This window comes from Bufo gargarizans, chromosome 1 (genome assembly GCF_014858855.1).
Source record: "Bufo gargarizans isolate SCDJY-AF-19 chromosome 1, ASM1485885v1, whole genome shotgun sequence".
Classification (NCBI taxonomy): Eukaryota; Metazoa; Chordata; class Amphibia; order Anura; family Bufonidae; genus Bufo; species Bufo gargarizans.
In genome coordinates, this window is record NC_058080.1 from 440,936,837 (window position 1) to 440,955,177 (window position 18,341).

The 18,341-nt window shown below is 41.9% G+C and overlaps 1 protein-coding gene across 2 annotated transcripts in view; it reads right to left on the reverse strand.

The window, feature by feature from the left end:
• Positions 1-8,581: 8,581 nt before the first annotated feature.
• SNAPC3 (small nuclear RNA activating complex polypeptide 3) overlaps positions 8,582-18,341 on the reverse strand; it is a 128,840-nt gene continuing 119,080 nt past the window's right edge. For both annotated transcript variants that reach the window (XM_044272237.1, XM_044272228.1), the window contains exons 8-9: positions 10,090-10,197; positions 8,582-9,047 (exon numbers count right to left, since the gene is read on the reverse strand). In XM_044272237.1, coding sequence (XP_044128172.1) covers positions 8,900-9,047; positions 10,090-10,197 — 256 coding nt within the window. In that variant the 3' untranslated portion in view covers positions 8,582-8,899. The remainder of the gene's footprint in view (positions 9,048-10,089; positions 10,198-18,341) is intronic.

Below are 18,341 nucleotides of genomic sequence, written 5' to 3' on the forward strand. Positions count from 1 at the left end.
TTCAAATCCGTTGTAGAGAAAAGTCTAGCAAGCAACAATCTCTCACCAAGGAGTACCTCCTTCAAAAATAGCCTCTGAGAGCCTTTTTATAGGGCTGTGGGGAAAGCATTTTTATGTCAAGACCCAGTGTCCCTGATCCGGTCCGCACATTGGTTACATCCAGCGATGCACGGTCACGTACTCCGCTGCAGCAAAGCATGTGACCGTGCCGATGCCACACTGGATGTAACCATTGCGGGGACTGGATACCGTAGAGGCAGCATGGAGGACCAGAGTGGTGGGGAGCAGCTAAATATGAATTTTCTGTTTACGGAGGCATGCTGTGGGCATTCAATAAAAAAACTGATTATTCCTGGAGTTGACAGGATTAGAAAATAATGGCTGCTTTTTTTCTAAAAATATCACCATACCGCTCATAGTTTGTATGTGGTGTTGCAGTCCAGCCCCATACACTTAAATGGGGGTAAAATGGAATACCAGACACAACATTTGGACAACCCCTTTAAAGCATACCTAACCTTTCAACATACTTTGCATTCGTTATTAGTACAATGCATGTACACGAGGAGTAACATTTTTGTCCATTATATCATATATGTCAGTGTTCTTCTCTGTACACTAGATAATTAGGTTGCAGTTCTCCCAGAGCTGGTAGGTGGAGAATAGCTCCCGTACACTACTCAAAGAAAGGAGATGAGAATCTGCTTCCTTTCTCACACTCATTCAGAAGCATCTCAAAAATCATGGAGGACATTACAGAGTATTGACATTTACTCATGTGAAAACAGCACTTGGGCTGAAACAGAAATATGAGATAGAAAAATGCTGCAAAGTAAGAATGCTTTCAAAAATAGAAGTACTGTTTAAATTAACCCTTTCGCTAGTGCAATAGGCAAACATGGTGCCCGCTCGCACATGCAGCGGGCGTCTTGCCCGGCGGGTCTCCGCTGTTTCAAACAGCAGAGACCCGCGGTTTGTTACCACGACTAGCAATAATACTGATCGCGCTAATTAAAGCCTTTAAATGTTGTGATCTAGTGAAACCACGGCATCTAAAAGGGTGAAAAACCCGGAAGCGGCTTCTTACCGGCGTCCTCTGCGGCCAGCGAGGATGCTGGTAATTGATTTGAATACGCTCAGCCTCGCTCAGGTATTAAAGCGGCAATTCTTATTTTGGCCACCAGGTGGCAGGCCAACATGAGAAATGAGCAATAACTGGATTTAAAAAAAGCCACGATGGTCCAGAATAAAAAAAATAATAATTGGACCTTATACACTCAAATACGAGCTTCAAAATCATAACAAAAAAGTAAAAAATAAATAAAAAATGTAAAAAATAAAATATAAAAGTTTAAATCATCCTCCTTTATAATAAATAAAAAATATTAACATCATGGGTATCACCGTGACCAAAACACCAGTACTATTAAAACATAAAAATATTTTTCCAATACGGCGAATGGTGTGACTGAAAAAAGGGTCAAAAATGTAAAAAAAATATGATTAAAAAGTCACAGACACTCCAAATTCGTATCAATAAAAACTAGATTGTTCCGCAAAAAATGAGCCCCCACACAGCTCAGTAGATATAACTATAAAAAAAACTTATGGGGTTAGACCATGGTGAACATATATATATATATATATATTTTTTTTTTTAACACTATTTAGACATATAAAAAATCTATACATATGGGGTATCGTTGTAATCGTACTGACCCGAAAATGAAGGGCATGGGTCAGTTTTGCCGTAAACGATACACCATAGGAATATAACCAGTAAAACGGTGGAGGAATTGTGCTTTTTTCCAATTTTTTTACCGCTTCCCACTACATTGAATGCCATAATAAATGGCATTAGAAAGTACAACTTGTCCTACAAAAAATAAGCCCTTATACATGTAAATGGAAATATAAAAAAGTTATGGCTCAAGAAAGATAGGGAAGAAAAATGAAAACGCAAAAACAGTCTCCTAAAAGGTTATTCTGCAGCAGGACAATCACCCCAAACTAAGGCTGCAGTAAACAATTATTTTAGTAATCGAGTATTCTACCGATTATTTTTATGATTAATCGAGTACCCCTTTAAGAAAAAAATATTAATAGATGTTTTCCTTAATAAGAACTCATCAGACCCCCTGCCATCAGTCCCCAACACCCTTCGTTCCCCCATGTGATCAGTTCCCCCCAGTGCCATCAGCTCCACTATCCGCCAGTGCCATCAACTACCCACCATGCCATCAGCTCCGTTCCCCCAGTTCCTTCAGCTCTTCCCCACCCCAGTGCTATCAGCTTGCCCCCCTAAGTGCCATCAGCTTGCCGCCCTAAGAGCCAGTCTGAGTGATGAACCAGGCGATCCATAGTTCCCCAGACAGCCGGGAGGTAAGTCACCCAGCCAAAGAGCATGACTCGGTGACATATATTACAGACAAGCGGTGGCCCCCAGCCCCCCCCCCCCCCCATTGTTTCAGTCTTTACTGTAGTACCAGCATCTCGTTCATGAAGGCACGCTCTCTCAGGTTCAGTCACAATCCGTCTGTGATGAGGACTTCACCCCTGAGCACTGATTTATCCCTATAGTAGATTCCATTCCTATTATTGCTGAGCCTGCAGCTCACACCTCGGTGTTTATTACATACGCCCCCTCCATGCTGACTGTGCCCTTCTCCAGACTCTTCAGCTTCTTGCTAATCGTCCCATTGACTGCGGAGTGTCAGTGCAGCTCGCTCGCAATCCCGCCGCCCAGTCAGGATGCTTTTCATAGATTGTCTGTCCGGGCTCTGGAAGCCCCGAGCTCAGCAGTAATGAAGGTCGCAAGTGCGCATCGCCTGCAGTCCCCAGCCGCCCGGATCCTCCTTGACTGCACCATGTCACCCCAGATCTCTGCAGTGTGCTCATGACAGCATCCTCACTCCTACTTTGCAGTTTCTTGCAGTGAGGTTGTGGACATAGAGTGGCCAGTACTTACCTTTCCTGTAGGGGCGCCGCTCCACAGCTCTTCCGTCTTCATCTCCGCGCGCTGCACTGCTGTCCTGACGTCACACAGCGCCAGGTCATAGTGCGCGTTTAGGTGCACTATGACCCAACGATGTGTCAGGATACAGTGCAGCACGGTGCAGGCCAGCGGAAGACCACAGAGTGGGAGGAGTAATAGCAAGCGCTTCACTACCGCTCCATGGTCACATGACACAAACAAATCCTGGATGCAAAAAATTTGCATCGAGGATTTTTTTGTGTCAAATTACAATCGATAAGTTGACAATAAATTCAATCGAGTTATCTGTTCAGCCCTACCCCAAACGTACAGCTAACGTCAATAAGAACTATCTTCAGCATAAAGAACATGGAGTCCTCGAAGTGATCATATGGCCTCCGTAGGGCCCTGATCTAGTCTACCTAGAAGAATTTATGCAGTTTTGAAGACAAAGGTTTGTCACATCAAATATTGATTTGATTTAGATTTCTCTTTTGTTCATTTACTTAGTATTTTATTCATTGACAAAAAAACTATTATTACTTATATTTGTAAAAGCATTCTTAATTTGCAGCATTTTCCCCACACCTACCTAAAAGTTTTGCACAGTACTATAGCTGCAAAAGTCTCTTGGTCTGTGTGTGTCTCAGCTCCTGCTCACTCCTCGCCTCCCTTCATAGACATGTAGGGGATGACGTAATCTGATCTTTCAGGAATCAGATAGCCCATAGATTTCTCATAAATTTGCCGTGCGGAGGCAAACGGATCCGTCCAGACTTACAATGTAAGTCAATGGGGACAGATCCGTTTGAAGTTGACACAGTATGGCTCAATTTTCAAACGGATCCGTCCCCCATTGACTTTCAAAACGTTCTGAACGGATCATGGTAATGCAAACGGATCCGTTCTGAACGGATCTAAGCGTTTGCATTATAGGTGCGGATCCGTTTGTGCAGATACCAGACGGATCCGCACCTAAACGCAGGTGTGAAAGTAGCCTTATATTGATGCTAATAATGTTATGGTTTCCACAGTGGAGCCTAGAAGACAGGTCTCCTAGAAAATTGTCTCCTTTCATTACGCTCAAATATCCAGATATTACCGTATATACTATTATATTATAGAGGATATTATATAGGATCTCTATGTCACGGTCCCTCCCATGACAGATGTAAGAAGATCTTAGAGACTGGCAGCACGTGAGGGTATCTGACAGTCTCTCTGTTTTCTCCTTGCAGTGTTGTTGTCTGGTAATGACCACACCTCTTGTCAGGTGCAGCTTGTGGTCATTACTAAGGCTCTATTTACATCCCTAATCCTAAATATTGCTGGGGATGCCTGATTTTGTCGGATTATATGGGCTAATAGCTTACTTGATTGATTCCCCATTTCAAAGTAGAATTGTCTGGTGAAGAATAACCTGTGTTGAGCCTTCCCTTTCAAGAGATTCAAATATTGACTCCCTTTCATAAGCCAATTCTGTTTGTGTTCAGTGGGATCATCAATATATAATCTCTCCAGTACAGAGCATTCTGAAGCTGTCTCTTCCTCAAGCCTAGCTGAAGCTCTCTTCACAAAAGATATGGAGGATTTTAGGCAACCCCTCAAATAAGCCTCCAGTGTGTCCCATTTCAACAAGGGATCTACGTTGTCATCATGAACCTCTACAAATACCGCCAATTGATCCGGTATACGGTCATTGGATGAAAAAAGGGTTAGCCAGAAGGGATGTATCTTCATTGAATGACCTGCCTGTCTAAGCCCAGGTAAAAAGGTTAGAAGTACCGGTGAATGGTCAGAGCCTCCTCTCACCCCATACTCAATCTTATAGTTAGCGGAGCACACATCAGAGTTCCCCATAACATAATCTAACCTGGACAAACTATTGTGACTAGTAGAATGACAAGAGTAAATCCTATCACTAGGGTGTTTAAGCCGCCACATGTCTACCCAACCAACCTCTGTCATCAATTTAGCTAGAGAGGAACCATGCTCGTCAGCACTCTCTAATGTCCCCCTCGGATGGAACCTATCTAAGGTGTTAGACATAGTCATGTTATAATCGCCCATGCACAACACCCTAGCTGATGGGTAGGAAACTGCGAAGCTAATAGCTCAATGGATTATTTGCAGAGAGGACGGGGGAGGTATATATACACCCTTCAAGACATACAGGATGCCTTGGATGTACACCGCTACAAATATGTACCGACCCGCAGGATCAATCTGTATTTGCTCAAGTTCCCACCGCAACGATTTATGTATCATTAAGGATACCTCTCGGGACATATTTGTATAGCATGAATGCTGTGCCCATTGTTGCCACGGCTTCCTCAGCCGTCTAACCGTTTCTGTGGTTAAATGTGTCTCCTGCAAACACAATATGTGTGGATTAAATTTCTTTATCTCAAAGAATACCATGGCCCTTTTCTTAACGCTCCCTAGACCCCGGATATTCCACGACATTACTCTCATGTCCACCATTTTGTTGTATCAAATTCAATCATTCGGATCCACCGCAAACACCAGTATCTCCCATCTCCCTCATCTGCCATCTTAGCAATCACGTGATTTGGCAAGCTTAATATCGCAACACTGACATAGTACAAATCATTGAACAGATAGACATAAACCATAGAACTAAATATAGAAGCAGGACTCGGAATATGACTCATTCCATGTAAACACTTTTCAGTCCTGCAATAACCAAACAATGTCAAGGCCCCCGTGGCTACGCTTAAACGGGGAGTACTAATGGTATATTTTTACCAATTGCACTGATGTTATCAGCTATAACATGAGGGATAAACGCATACCCTAACTTTCAAATTAAGAATGTATATACGCACAACTTGGAATATTTCTATATGCGAGTGTCATCAATATAAGTGCTGTGGTTCCGGTGAGGCATCTCCCCTCCAGTGCATCCACATCGATATCTGGCTACCTATCCCATTATAAATCATAGGGCAGTAAAGCAATGCATATTCATATCTAGAGGGAAGATGCCTCCCCGCCCGCCCCTCACATCCTAATATCATCGAGAGCCCAAGATTTCACTACAGCACATTAATGAGTGGCTTAAGAGATAACATTAACTTTTAAGAACAGATTTCCCCCTGATAGGCGAAGACTTGCGAAATCAAGGCATAGGTAAAGATACTGAGGCTCTATTTAGTTCTGATTCATACTGCTAACCATGTGGTTGATATTTCCTGCTGGAGTTGGTTGAGCTGGTGTGTTGTTCCTTTGGAATATTTCCTGCTCCTCCATTCTTCTTTAAGCTAAGTCCATTTTGTTTTGCATTTTGTTGTTTGCTTGTGTTTGTTGTTTTCTAGGCCTCAGGGAGATGCTGGTTTCTTCATCTGAGAAGGAACCAGTAGTCTCATTCCCTGCCACCACTCCTAGGGATTTTCAGGGTCTCCAGGGCTAAGATTCCGGTGTATATTTCCACCTTCAGGGTCTATTCATATTGGCAGGAGTCAGGGAGAGGTCTAGGGATTCCTAGGAGGTCACCATCCCTCTCCCTTAGCTGAGGCCTAGACTCCGGTCTATTTGCTTGTGTGTGTTATCTGGTGTTTTCCCCTCCCCATTACCTGTGACACTCTATGGTGCTGTGAGTTTAGGTCAGTAAACACGCAATGAGACCAAGACATACATTACGGACATGTAAATGCAGCCTTAATTTTTTTTTTTCCTTGGCCACAATATTTTTCCACATATCCAGTTGGTTGGAAGATCCAATCTTTAGGTGTATGAAACGTACCATCAGAAAAATGCCTGAAATGCATGTGCTGATTGGCTGTCTAGAAGCGCCTTTATAGTGCTGTACAGTATAGTACCTGCATTGTACTGCTTTTTACTGCCAGGATGAGTTCCCTCCTCTGGACACCAGGTGAGGGCGACCATTTTATTTTTACTGTATATGACCCTGAAGAAGCTCCTATCCTCATAGACAGTGAATCAATTCGCATTCCAGGATGAATTAATATTGAAACTTTGGGGAGCCATATACCTATATCACTGAATTTATGTCAAGAAAATTGTCGGTGTTTAAGAAAAATCCCTCTTTCTTTCTCCTCTTTAAGGGTACGTCCACACGGTCAGGTTTCCTGATACAGTTTTGGAAAGCCAAAATGAGGATTGAATCATAAAATGAGAGAAAGTATAAAGGACAGATATGACTATGGCCATACCCTAAGGGGGCTACCCACAAAATTAAAACTCTCTGTTTTTAGTCACTTATCAGGAGGACTTTTTCCTTTGTATGGAATACAATCCCACAATGAGTGAGTGGTGTCTGGTTCACTTCACTATGAGATCAGTGTGCCAGCACTGAGGGGAGGGAAGCAGGGAAGCTACTGAGTGCAGGAGATGGTGGACCAGAAGAATAAACAGCAGGCGGCGCTATAAGAGAGGAAAACGTACGTTATAAAAACCAAACAATATTTTTATTGCATGTATATGGCAATGCTCTATACATTGCCAGGTAATACTTTGTTCATTACTGATGGGGGGCACTGCAGCTGTCACGCTTATTAAGGGGATTGGCAGATGTTTCTAATTATTATTTTGGGCCCATATTTAGACTATAGACAAAATATATCTGTAATTAAAATGTATCTGGGAATGTTTCTGATAGTCACAAGATAATACTTTAACCTGGAAAGGGAAAAGGATAATTGAAGTCATGTGTTGATTGCCACTTTGCCATGTAGCCCCAACACTTCTAGCACACACTGTCAAAAAGGTTCTTAAAGATGCCATTATGATAAACTGTGAGGATACGTGTATTGGAAGGTAGGGATCGACCAATTATCAGTTTGGCCAATCTTATCGGCTGATATTCCTGTTTTTGCAAGTTATCAGTATCGGCATCTAAACTGCCGACACCACCGATAATGCTTACACCATGCGCGCCCGCCTGTCTGAAGTCTCTGAGTCCACCATTTTTTCGGCTGCCAGTGCCAACTATCTCTAGAGTACAGGAGAGACTACGTATGTGGGCGTGCCTGCCTGGAATGTCCCCGAACGGGACTCCGTAGGTGACGCTAGACGCTGGTCAGTGTAAGGCAGAGTGGAGAAATATAAAGTGCCTGCTGAGATTACAGTCATTATATACTGGAGCTATGGTAATAATAAATACCTCATATACTATTATATATATACAGTGTGTTATGTATTATATATACCTCATACTACATCATACACACATTATATAGTATGTAATTGTAATGTGTGTATGGTGTAGTATGAGCTGAGGTATATAATACATATAACACACTGTATATGTATAATAGTATGAGGTATATAATGTAATGTGATGAGGTATATATAACACACAGTATATGTTATGTATACTATTATCAGGTATATGAGGACTCTAAGGAGTGTATGATTTAGTATGAGCGAGGTATATGATATAAAACACTGTATATGTGTAATATTATAAGGTATTTATAAGGAGTGTATGATGTAGTATGAGGTCTAACACACTGTATATGTGAATTTGTTGTATTTGACCCATATCAACAATGAAAAAGAAAGATTTACAAAAGAAAAAAAAAAAAAACTAAACGTTAACAATAAACATGTTCGTTCAGCAGATTTGTGTAGGATTATTTTATTTTTTTCCTAAAATGAAAATGCACAGAATATCGGTATAAGTTATGGGCTATCGGCCTGAAAGGTTACAGATTATCCATATCGGCTCAAAAAAAATAATCAATATCGGTCGATCCCTATTGGAAGGTACATCTATGTACCAAAGCTAACATCAGCATTTCTAACCTCTAGTTCCTTGGCCAACACTAGACTTGCAGAACTGCACTTTCGGCACTGAAAAGTTAGTTCTAGTTATTTCCTGTACACGGAATCAATGACCTCCGATATCTGGTAAACTTGTTTTCTTGTCAAGTATGAATTTTAGTTAAATGTTCCAGGGTCAACATAAGCATATGCAACAAAGTCTCCAAGTTTATTGCCCTCCATGTCATAATGAAGCATCTTGAAGCAGGCGTCACAGAAGAAGCACGGGTCATCTGGAGCAAGGCTGTCTTGGTTAGTCACCCATCTAGAGAACAAAAATGAGAGACAAAACTGAGGATTTCCTTAAGATTGAAAATCCAACATAAATACAAAACGACAGATTTTGGGAACAAAAACACGAAAGAGCATAAGAAATACGATCTATTACTTTCCATCTAGCTTTTAGCCGAATCAAAACATTAAAGGAAATGTGTCATCAGAAAAAGTAGTTTTTTGTATAACATATAATAAATAAAAAAAATTGTGGTTATTTTTAACTTTCCGTGTCGATATGTATATTTAAACAAAAACCATAAAACCCTTTAGTTTTTGCACTGGCCTCTAAGCCTAATAATAGGCGCCCCTTCTTGGTCTGTACAGATCACTTTTACTGTAGTTACCTGCTTATCTACACACAGAGGTGATATCTGTCATTCTAATCCTGCCTGTAATGATAAGACATGATCCTCCACTCACAATAGGTGATTGTCAGAGCTTATCTATTCCCTCCCTGTACAATGAGCTCTGCACAGGTCACAGAGCAGGCCTAGAAGACTCTCCCATAGAAGTCACTGAGGTCCCCTCCTGTCTGTTGGGTCTATGACCCATGGGGTTGCTGTAAAGCAATTTCCTTAATGCTTTCTAAATGTTGTTAAGAAAAATTTAGGCAAGATGGCCGCCCCATAATCATGTTTAGGAAATAGAATAAAAAAATTCCTATCAGAAAATAAAAATAAAAAAATTGAAAAAAAAGGATATGTGACGCTATCTGGTTTTAACTGGTCGGAAAAAAAAACGGTGATACATTTCCCTTAAAGGCAGCTTTACTGTTTGCTTAAAGTGTCATTGTCCCACAGATATTAGCCCATCATAGTACTGTGATAAAACGGACTCCAATAGACACCCCCTCTATATAGGATCAGCAAGACTGACATTCAAATGACAAAATGGCCCCATGGAAGGCAGCTGCCACAGTACTGCACAGAAAGTGGTGACACTTGGAAATTCGGGGATTTCGTGTATACATGTATTGCTGCCTTACAACATAATTACATGTCAGAGCAGCCATAGTAACAGAAAGCACTTACTTTGCAACATACAGTTTACAGACATTGCACTTTCTTGTCCAAAACCAATGTTTTCGGGTATGCATCGGATACAGCCTCCTATCTAAGCAGTCTTCGTGATGTATCAACCTTTTATGGAGAAGTGAAGAGTTAAAAATGTTAATTCCTCCAATACAAAAAGCACTAAATACCATCATTTAAAAAGATAGTTTTACTTTAGTCTAAACTGAAGCTATAATCCTCTGTTTTAAAGGAAAATTCATTTTTCAAATGGAATATTATTACAGAAATGTACATGAATACCGAGTTGCATAGCAACAGCACAAAATGCAATGGGTGACAACGACAGATCTCCATAGTCCTGTGTGATCTGTTGTCACCGTGAAAGTCTCCTCGTTGTTTGCGGTTCCCAGGGGATGACGTGTCTTCTTTTGCTCTGTAACACAGTGTGACTTTACGTTAAATATTATGCAAAGCCTAGTTATATACTCCCTACCCTGTGGGTCTAAAACGCGTGGGACAGGGGCCATTGGTCTCTATGGTGAAGAACAGTCATACCGTGGATTTACACCGTCTACAAGTGCTTGCTTTCTGATACAGCCCAAAGCAGTCTGCATGCTCTTTATTAACCCCTTAAGGACCCGTGCCGTACATGAATGGCGCAGCTGGACGTGACTTGGGGACCAGCGCCGTACATGTACAGCACAAGGTCCGCCGGATGCTGGGACAGGATCGCAGGGGAATCGGGGCACCATGGCTGATCTTACTGGCAGGCATCCATGTCGGGTAAGGGCAGCATGGTGTCTTTCCGTCCCCCTGCAGCTCCAAGCGCTTCGATTGGCCAGTCAATGAAGACAGGCACATCGTAGCGCTGGAAGCAGAAGGAAGCTGGGGGGAGGGGTTCATGGGGAGGTGACTAGTGCTGAACTAGTCAGCATCGGTCTCCTCAGAGGTAAGGCAGGCGACTCCAGTGTTTGGCGTCCCCTGCCAGTGCTGCGATTCACTTGAACAATGCTCCAGCCAATGGCAGCGCTATAGCAGCACAGGAAAGGGCTAAACCTCTCTGCAGGCAGCCATTCTAGCTGGTGACTGCATGCATGCAGAGAGGTTTTGTGCTTGTCTGCGCTGCTTGTTGGCCTGCTGGGACTTATGGTGCACCACCAGTGACATTTGAGCTTTCCCTGCTGAAAGAAGAAACGAAGAAGAAGATCTGGAATTGCTGCACTGATTTTTTTTTTGCACTTGCAGCTGTTCCAGATCCCGAAACCACCCTCCATCCCTGTCCTTTTTTTTTACTGATGCCATTTGGTCTTTTTTTAAATTCATTTTTAACAATTTTCCAACTATGCACCACTTTTTCTGCGTGCAAGCTGTGACCAAGCGCTGTAAACCACTGTCCACCTGGGCTCATTTTTTTGGTGCAGATATAATTTTTTTCATCTGTGTTTTTTTTTTATAGTTAGAAATATATATACATATATATATATATATATATATATATATATATGTGTATGTATCTCAAAAATCGGACAGCACTCCAAAAGAAACGAAATTTATTCACCCATGTGGCAAAAAACAGAGCCTTTCTCAAGTGTATTATATACAGTATATATATAATCTCCATATACATATATATAGCATTTAGTTTTAGTTAGGTAGTGTTAGTGTAGATTCTTAACATATTTCACACGTCACACCTCAATAAAATAAAAATGGCCCGTCCGTCCCAACGAGTATGCTCAGCTGAAGAGGCATACGCCCAAGCCTCTGATACTGAGTCTGCCAGTGAGGGAGAAGAGGATGCCACTTTCCTCTACTCCTCCATTATCATCATCATCCGCTAATGAGGGACCCTCTAGAAGGTCCCCCAGAACAACAGCTGAGGCAGCACCCAGAGTGAGCCCATATGGACCCCCACTCTGACGATTATCAGCCCCAAATTCCAGATTTTGAGGTAAGCTCCAGGATACAGGTAGACTGTGCGGGCTTCACTGAACTAGATTTAATGGTGGCCCAAACCAATTTATACGCTCAACAATTCATTGATCAGAACCCTACATCGGCATACGCTAGACCCCTAGGTTGGACCCCAGTAAGTGCAGCAGAAATGATGAAGTTTTGGGGACTTGTGCTGCATATGGGTGTTGTAAAGAAGCCAAATGTTAGACAAAATTGGAGTTCGGACATTTTCTACCAGACTCCAATTTAGATTCCCGGATAGAACCCCCAGAATGCCTACCCATTCTAGGAGTTAGTGGGAAGATCATGTGGGACTTACTGCACCCACTGCTGGATAAGGGTTACACCTCTATGTGGATAACTATTAGGGCTGTTTCACATGAGCGGATGCCGTGCGTGACATCCGCTCCGTGAATGACAGCCAAGACCCGATGCAGACTGCAGAGGCACGGAGCATTAACATGACTGATAATGCTCCGTGCCTCTCTGTGATCTCTTTACTACGAAATCACAGTGAGATAAAGTTGTCATTGTGATTTCGTAGTAAAGAGACCACAGAGAGGCACGGAGCATTATCAATCAGGTTAATGCTCCGTGCCTCTGCAGTCTGCATCGGGTCTTGGCTGTGATTCACGGAGCGGATGCCACGCACGGATCCGCTCGTGTGAAACAGCCCTTATACTAGCATACCCCTATTCATGTCCCTAACTGCCAGAGGTACTGTGGCTTGCGGCACAGTGTGCAAAAATCAGAGAGGCCTCCCTAAATCCCTGCTAAGGCAACCACTGAGAATGGGTGAAAGTAGGGCTCTCCTTCATGAGAACAAGTACAAGGATAAGATGGGTGTCCTTGTACTGTCCACCATTCACACTAACGCCAGCTCCCCTGCTCCTGTATGAGGCACCACAACCACTATCCCCAAACCAGTTTGTATCCTGGACTATAACAGGCACATGGGAGGGGTGGATCTTTCAGATCAACTTCTGAAGCCCTACAGTGCCACACGAAAAACAAAAGTGTGGTACAAAAAGCTGATTGTACAGATGGCAATGTGCAATGCGTGCGTGTTATTTCAATCTGCAGGCAACATAGGAACTTTGCTTCAGTTCCAAGAGGTGGTTATCAAAGCCAGGCTGGGGAGGTTCCCACTACTTCAGGAAATCATGGTGCCATGTTGTACCATGGCAACATTTAACAGGTCAAATCCCCCAGACAGCAAGGAAGGGAAGGACCCAAAAAAGATGCAGGGTGTGTTCCAAAAGGGGGATAAGGAAAGACACCATTTACCACTGTGAAACCTGCCCTGAAAAACCTGAGTGTTTTAAAATCTACCACTCATCCATAGAGTATTAATTTAATTTCACCCATGATGTACCCTGTAGTTTTACCACCTTGTAATCTCTGATTTAGTCCGCTTAGCTTACAGATCCACTTTTCACCAACCACTACATATTCATTTCTGTGAAACACCTGTTAGGTCAAAAGTGCCCTTTCCACCCCTTAAAATGTTTGGACGGGGTTGGCTCTTTCCAAAATGGGGTCACTTCTTGGGGTTTTTAATTTCTGGGGATCTCAGGAATCTTTTAAATGCGACATGGCACCTAAAATCAATGTCTGCCAATTCAGGTGAGAAAAATCTATATTTTGCTGTTTGATTCTAGAGCCCTGCTGTGCACCCATACATCATTATTTGAGCACATATGGGGTGTTGTCGTATTCTGGGGGAAAGCGGGAACAAAATGTGGGGTGCACTTTGTCCTGTTACCCTTTGGAAAAGTGAAAAATGTGGGTGTAAAGCAACTTTTTTGTGAAGAAAATGCAATTTTTCATTTTCACTGCCAAGTGTTTCCTAATTATAGGAAACACCTTTGAGGTCAAAGTCCTCACTACAAACCTTGAAAGATTCTTTGAGGGGTGTAGTTTCCAAAATGGGGTCACTTTTTTGGGGTTTCCACTGTAGGGCCACCACAGAGTGTCTTCATAAGCGGCATAGCTCCCACGTACCATTCCAGCTAAATCCGCTCTCCTAAAGCCATATGGTGCTCCTTCCACTCTGAAGCCTGCTGTGCGCCCACACATCAGTTTTTGAGCACATATGGTGTGTTTCTGTAAACTCCAGATTCAGAGTAATAGATTTTGAGTTTTGTTTGGCTGTTAACCCTTGATGTGTTGCAGACAAAATAGATAAAAATTTAAAATCTGTCCCAAAAAAATTTAAATTTTGAAATTTCATTCCCATTTTCCTTTAATTCTCGTGGGGCCCTAAAGTGTTAACAAAGTTTGTAAAATCAGTTTTGAATAGCTTGAGGGGTGTAGTTTCTAAAATGGGGTGATTTATGGGTGGTTTTTAATATGTAAGCCCCACAAAGTGACTTCATAACTTAACTGGCCCTTAAAAAATTGTGTTTTGGTAATTTTCTTAAAATTTTAAGATTTGCTTCTAAACCTCTAAGCCTTCTAACGTCCCCAAAAAATAAAATTTCATTTTCAAAATGATCCAAATATGAAGTAGACATATGGGGAATGTAAACTAATAACTATTTTTGGAGTTATTACTATAAAAGTTGAGAAATTGAAATTCGGAAATTTGTTAATTTTTCCAAATTGTTTGTAAATGTAGTATTTTTTTTATAAATAAAAATGAAATATTTTGACTCAAATTTACCACTGTCATGAAGTACAATATGTGACCAGAAAACTATCTCAGAGTGGCTATCACACACATAAAGTGACACGTCAGATTTGCTAAAAAATGGCCTGGTCCTTAAGATGAAAAATGGCAGGGTCCTGAAGGGATTAAAATGCAGACATAGTGAGCGCGCTGGCCAATGACACCCCACTGCAGTTATATGTCCAGTGTTGTCATGGCACAGATTTCTAGATGCATAAACCTACAGAATGAAAGAGTAAATACAATGTCCTACCAGGGGTACTCTGGTTACATTAACCCTTTATTGACCAGCACGTTTTGGGCCTTACTGACCAAGCGTTTTTAATTTTTATTTTTTTTCGTCTCCTTCCAGGAGCTATAACTTTTTTATTTTTCTATCTTATATAGCTGTATGAGGGATTGTTTTCTGCAGGACAAGTTGTAGTTTTAATGGCGCCATTTTGGGGTACACATAACTTTCTGTTTATCTTTTACTAACTTTGTGGGTGGGAGATAGGTAAAACAAAAATGCTGCCACTGAGATTTTACGTTATAAAATTTTCATTGTTCATTTTTCGGTATAAATAACAGAATATCTTTATATTTTTATATAACTTTTTTTTATTTTTTTTTCTATGGAGTTGTGTGAGGGTATGATTTTGGGGGAAAACGACTTGTAGTTTTCATTCGTATCATTTTGGCATAAATGATGCTTTTTGATTGCTTGTTATGTTTTTTTTCAGTGGCAACTAAATAAATTAGCAGTTCTGTCTTTTTTTTTTTTTTTTTTTTTTTTTACGGCATTCACCATAGGGGATAAATTACATAATATTTATGAAGTGCGGGTTGTTATGGACGTGTTGATTCTTTTTTGCAATTTTTGTTCATTTTTTTTTACTGGAATTTTTTTAATTCAAGGGGACTATAACAGACAACATTTTGACAAATTTTAAAATACAATGCACTCTCCCTACAGTGCAGAGTTCAGCAACCTTCGGCACTCCAGCTGCTGTGAAACTACAACTCCCAGCATGCACACTTGCTCGGCTGTTCTTGTAACTACCATAGAAGTGAACAGAGGATTCTGGGAGTTGTAGTTTCAGAACAGCTGGAGTGCCGAAGGTTGCTGATCCCTGCTATAGTGCATTTTAATGTCAGTGCTTTACTCACATTGACCAGCAGGCTGCACCAGAGAGGCACAGCCTGCTGGAAAATACTAAAGGCTGGTTTGGTGCCTATATCAGACCCCAGCCAGCCTTTAAACACATCTGCACCCCACGATCGCATTTGTGGGGTGCCAATGGGAGACAGAGGGAGTCCACTCCCTCTGTCACTGCTTTACATGCGGTGGGTGCCATTGCACGCAGCATGTAGGGCCTTAAACAGCCCGGATCGGCACTCCTGCCAGTCAGGGCTATTAGAGCAGGAGCCTGGCTCTCATGTGAGAGGTGGGCCCCTGCTCCCTGCTGCACAGGGGACTCATGCAGTGCTTAGGGTCCCTTAGTGACTGCCGTAAAAAGGTGTATGGGTAGTCACTAAGGGGTTAAATTATCCCCTATTCTGTGAATAGGGGATAACTATTAGATCAGTTAGGGTCCTACTGTTGGGATCCCCACCGATCACAAGAACTGGAGCCTGTACCCCTTGCAGCCCTCCTGAAATAAACGGAGCCACCAGTCGGGCATGAGTACAGCAGCTCCCTTTTATTTGTACAGGAATTCCAGACATAGCCGAGTGCTTTCCTCTTAATGCAACCGGAATACCCCTTTAAAGAGGACCTGTCACCTCTCCTGACATGTTTGTTTTAGTAAATACATGTATTCTTCATGACATAACAATCATTTCTCATTACTCTATGTTGTGCAGTTCCTTTGTTATTCATCCTAGAAATTTAAGGAACAACTGACATTCCCCTTGTCCCTCTGGCACAGACTGGACAATTTCAGACTGTAACACCCAATTATACAGTCGTGGCCAAAAGTTTTGAGAATGACACAAATATTAGTTTTCACAAAGTTTGCTGCTAAACTGCTTTTAGATCCTTGTTTCAGTTGTTTCTGTGATGTAGTGAAATATAATTACACGCACTTCATACGTTTCAAAGGCTTTTATCGACAATTACATGACATTTATGCAAAGAGTCAGTATTTGCAGTGTTGGCCCTTCTTTTTCAGGACCTCTGCAATTCGACTGGGCATGCTCTCAATCAACTCTGGGCCAATTCCTGACTGATAGCAAGCCATTCTTTCATAATCACTTCTTGGAGTTTGTCAGAATTAGTGGGTTTTTGTTTGTCCACCTGCCTCTTTAGGATTAACCACAAGTTCTCAATGGTAGTAAGATCTGGGGAGTTTCCAGGCCATGGACCCAAAATGTCAACGTTTTGGTCCCCGAGCCACTTAGTTATCACTTTTGCCTTATGGCACGGTGCTCCATCGTGCTGGAAAATGCATTGTTCTTCACCAAACTGTTGTTGGATTGTTGGAAGAAGTTGCTGTTGGAGGGTGTTTTGGTACTATTCTTTATTCATGGCTGTGTTTTTGGGCAAAATTGTGAGTGAGCCCACTCCCTTGGATGAGGAGCAACCCCACACATGAATGGTCTCAGGATGCTTTACTGTTGGCATGACACAGGACTGATGGTAGCGCTCACCTTTTCTTCTCCGGACAAGCCTTTTTCCTGATGCCCCAAACAATCGGAAAGAGGCTTCATCGGAGAATATGACTTTGCCCCAGCCCATTCACCATATTTTCTGTAGAAGATCAATCTGTCCCTGATATTTTTTTTGGGAGAGAAGTGGCTTCTTTGCTGCCCTTCTTGACACCAGGCCATCTTTCAAAAGTCTTCGCCTCACTGTGCATGCAGATGCGCTCACACCTGCCTGCTGCCATTCCTGAGCAAGCTCTGCACTGGTGGCACTCCGATCCCACAGCTGAATCCTCTTTATGAGACGATCCTGGCGCTTGCTGGACTTTCTTGGACGCCCTGAAGCCTTCTTAACAAGAATTGAACCTCTTTCCTTGAAGTTCTTGATAATCCTATAAATTGTTGATTGAGGTGCAATCTTAGTAGCCACAATATCCTTGCCTGTGAAGCCATTTTTATGCAACGCAATGATGGCTGCGCGCGTTTCTTTGCAGGTCACCATGGTTAACAATGGAAGAACAATGATTTCAAGCATCACCCTCCTTTTAACAGGTCAAGTCTGCCATTTTAACCCAATCAGCCTGACATAATGATCTCCAGCCTTGTGCTCGTCAACATTCTCACCTGAGTTAACAAGACGATTACTGAAATGATCTCAGCAGGTCCTTTAATGACAGCAATGAAATGCAGTGGAAAGTTTTTTGGGGGATTAAGTTAATTTTTATGGCAAAGAAGGACTATGCAATTCATCTGATCACTCTTCATAACATTCTGGAGTATATGCAAATTGCTATTATAAAAACTTAAGCAGTAACTTTTCCAATTTCCAATATTTATGTAATTCTCAAAACTTTTGGCCAAGACTGTACATTTATATATACACTACTTGGAGGAATAAGAAAGGAACCGCACAACACAGAGCAATAAGAAAAAGAACTCCAGAATGGTTGGAATTGCCATGAAATGATTGAGGTCCTGATGATGTACAGTCAGCTCATATGTATGTGAGGCAGTTTTC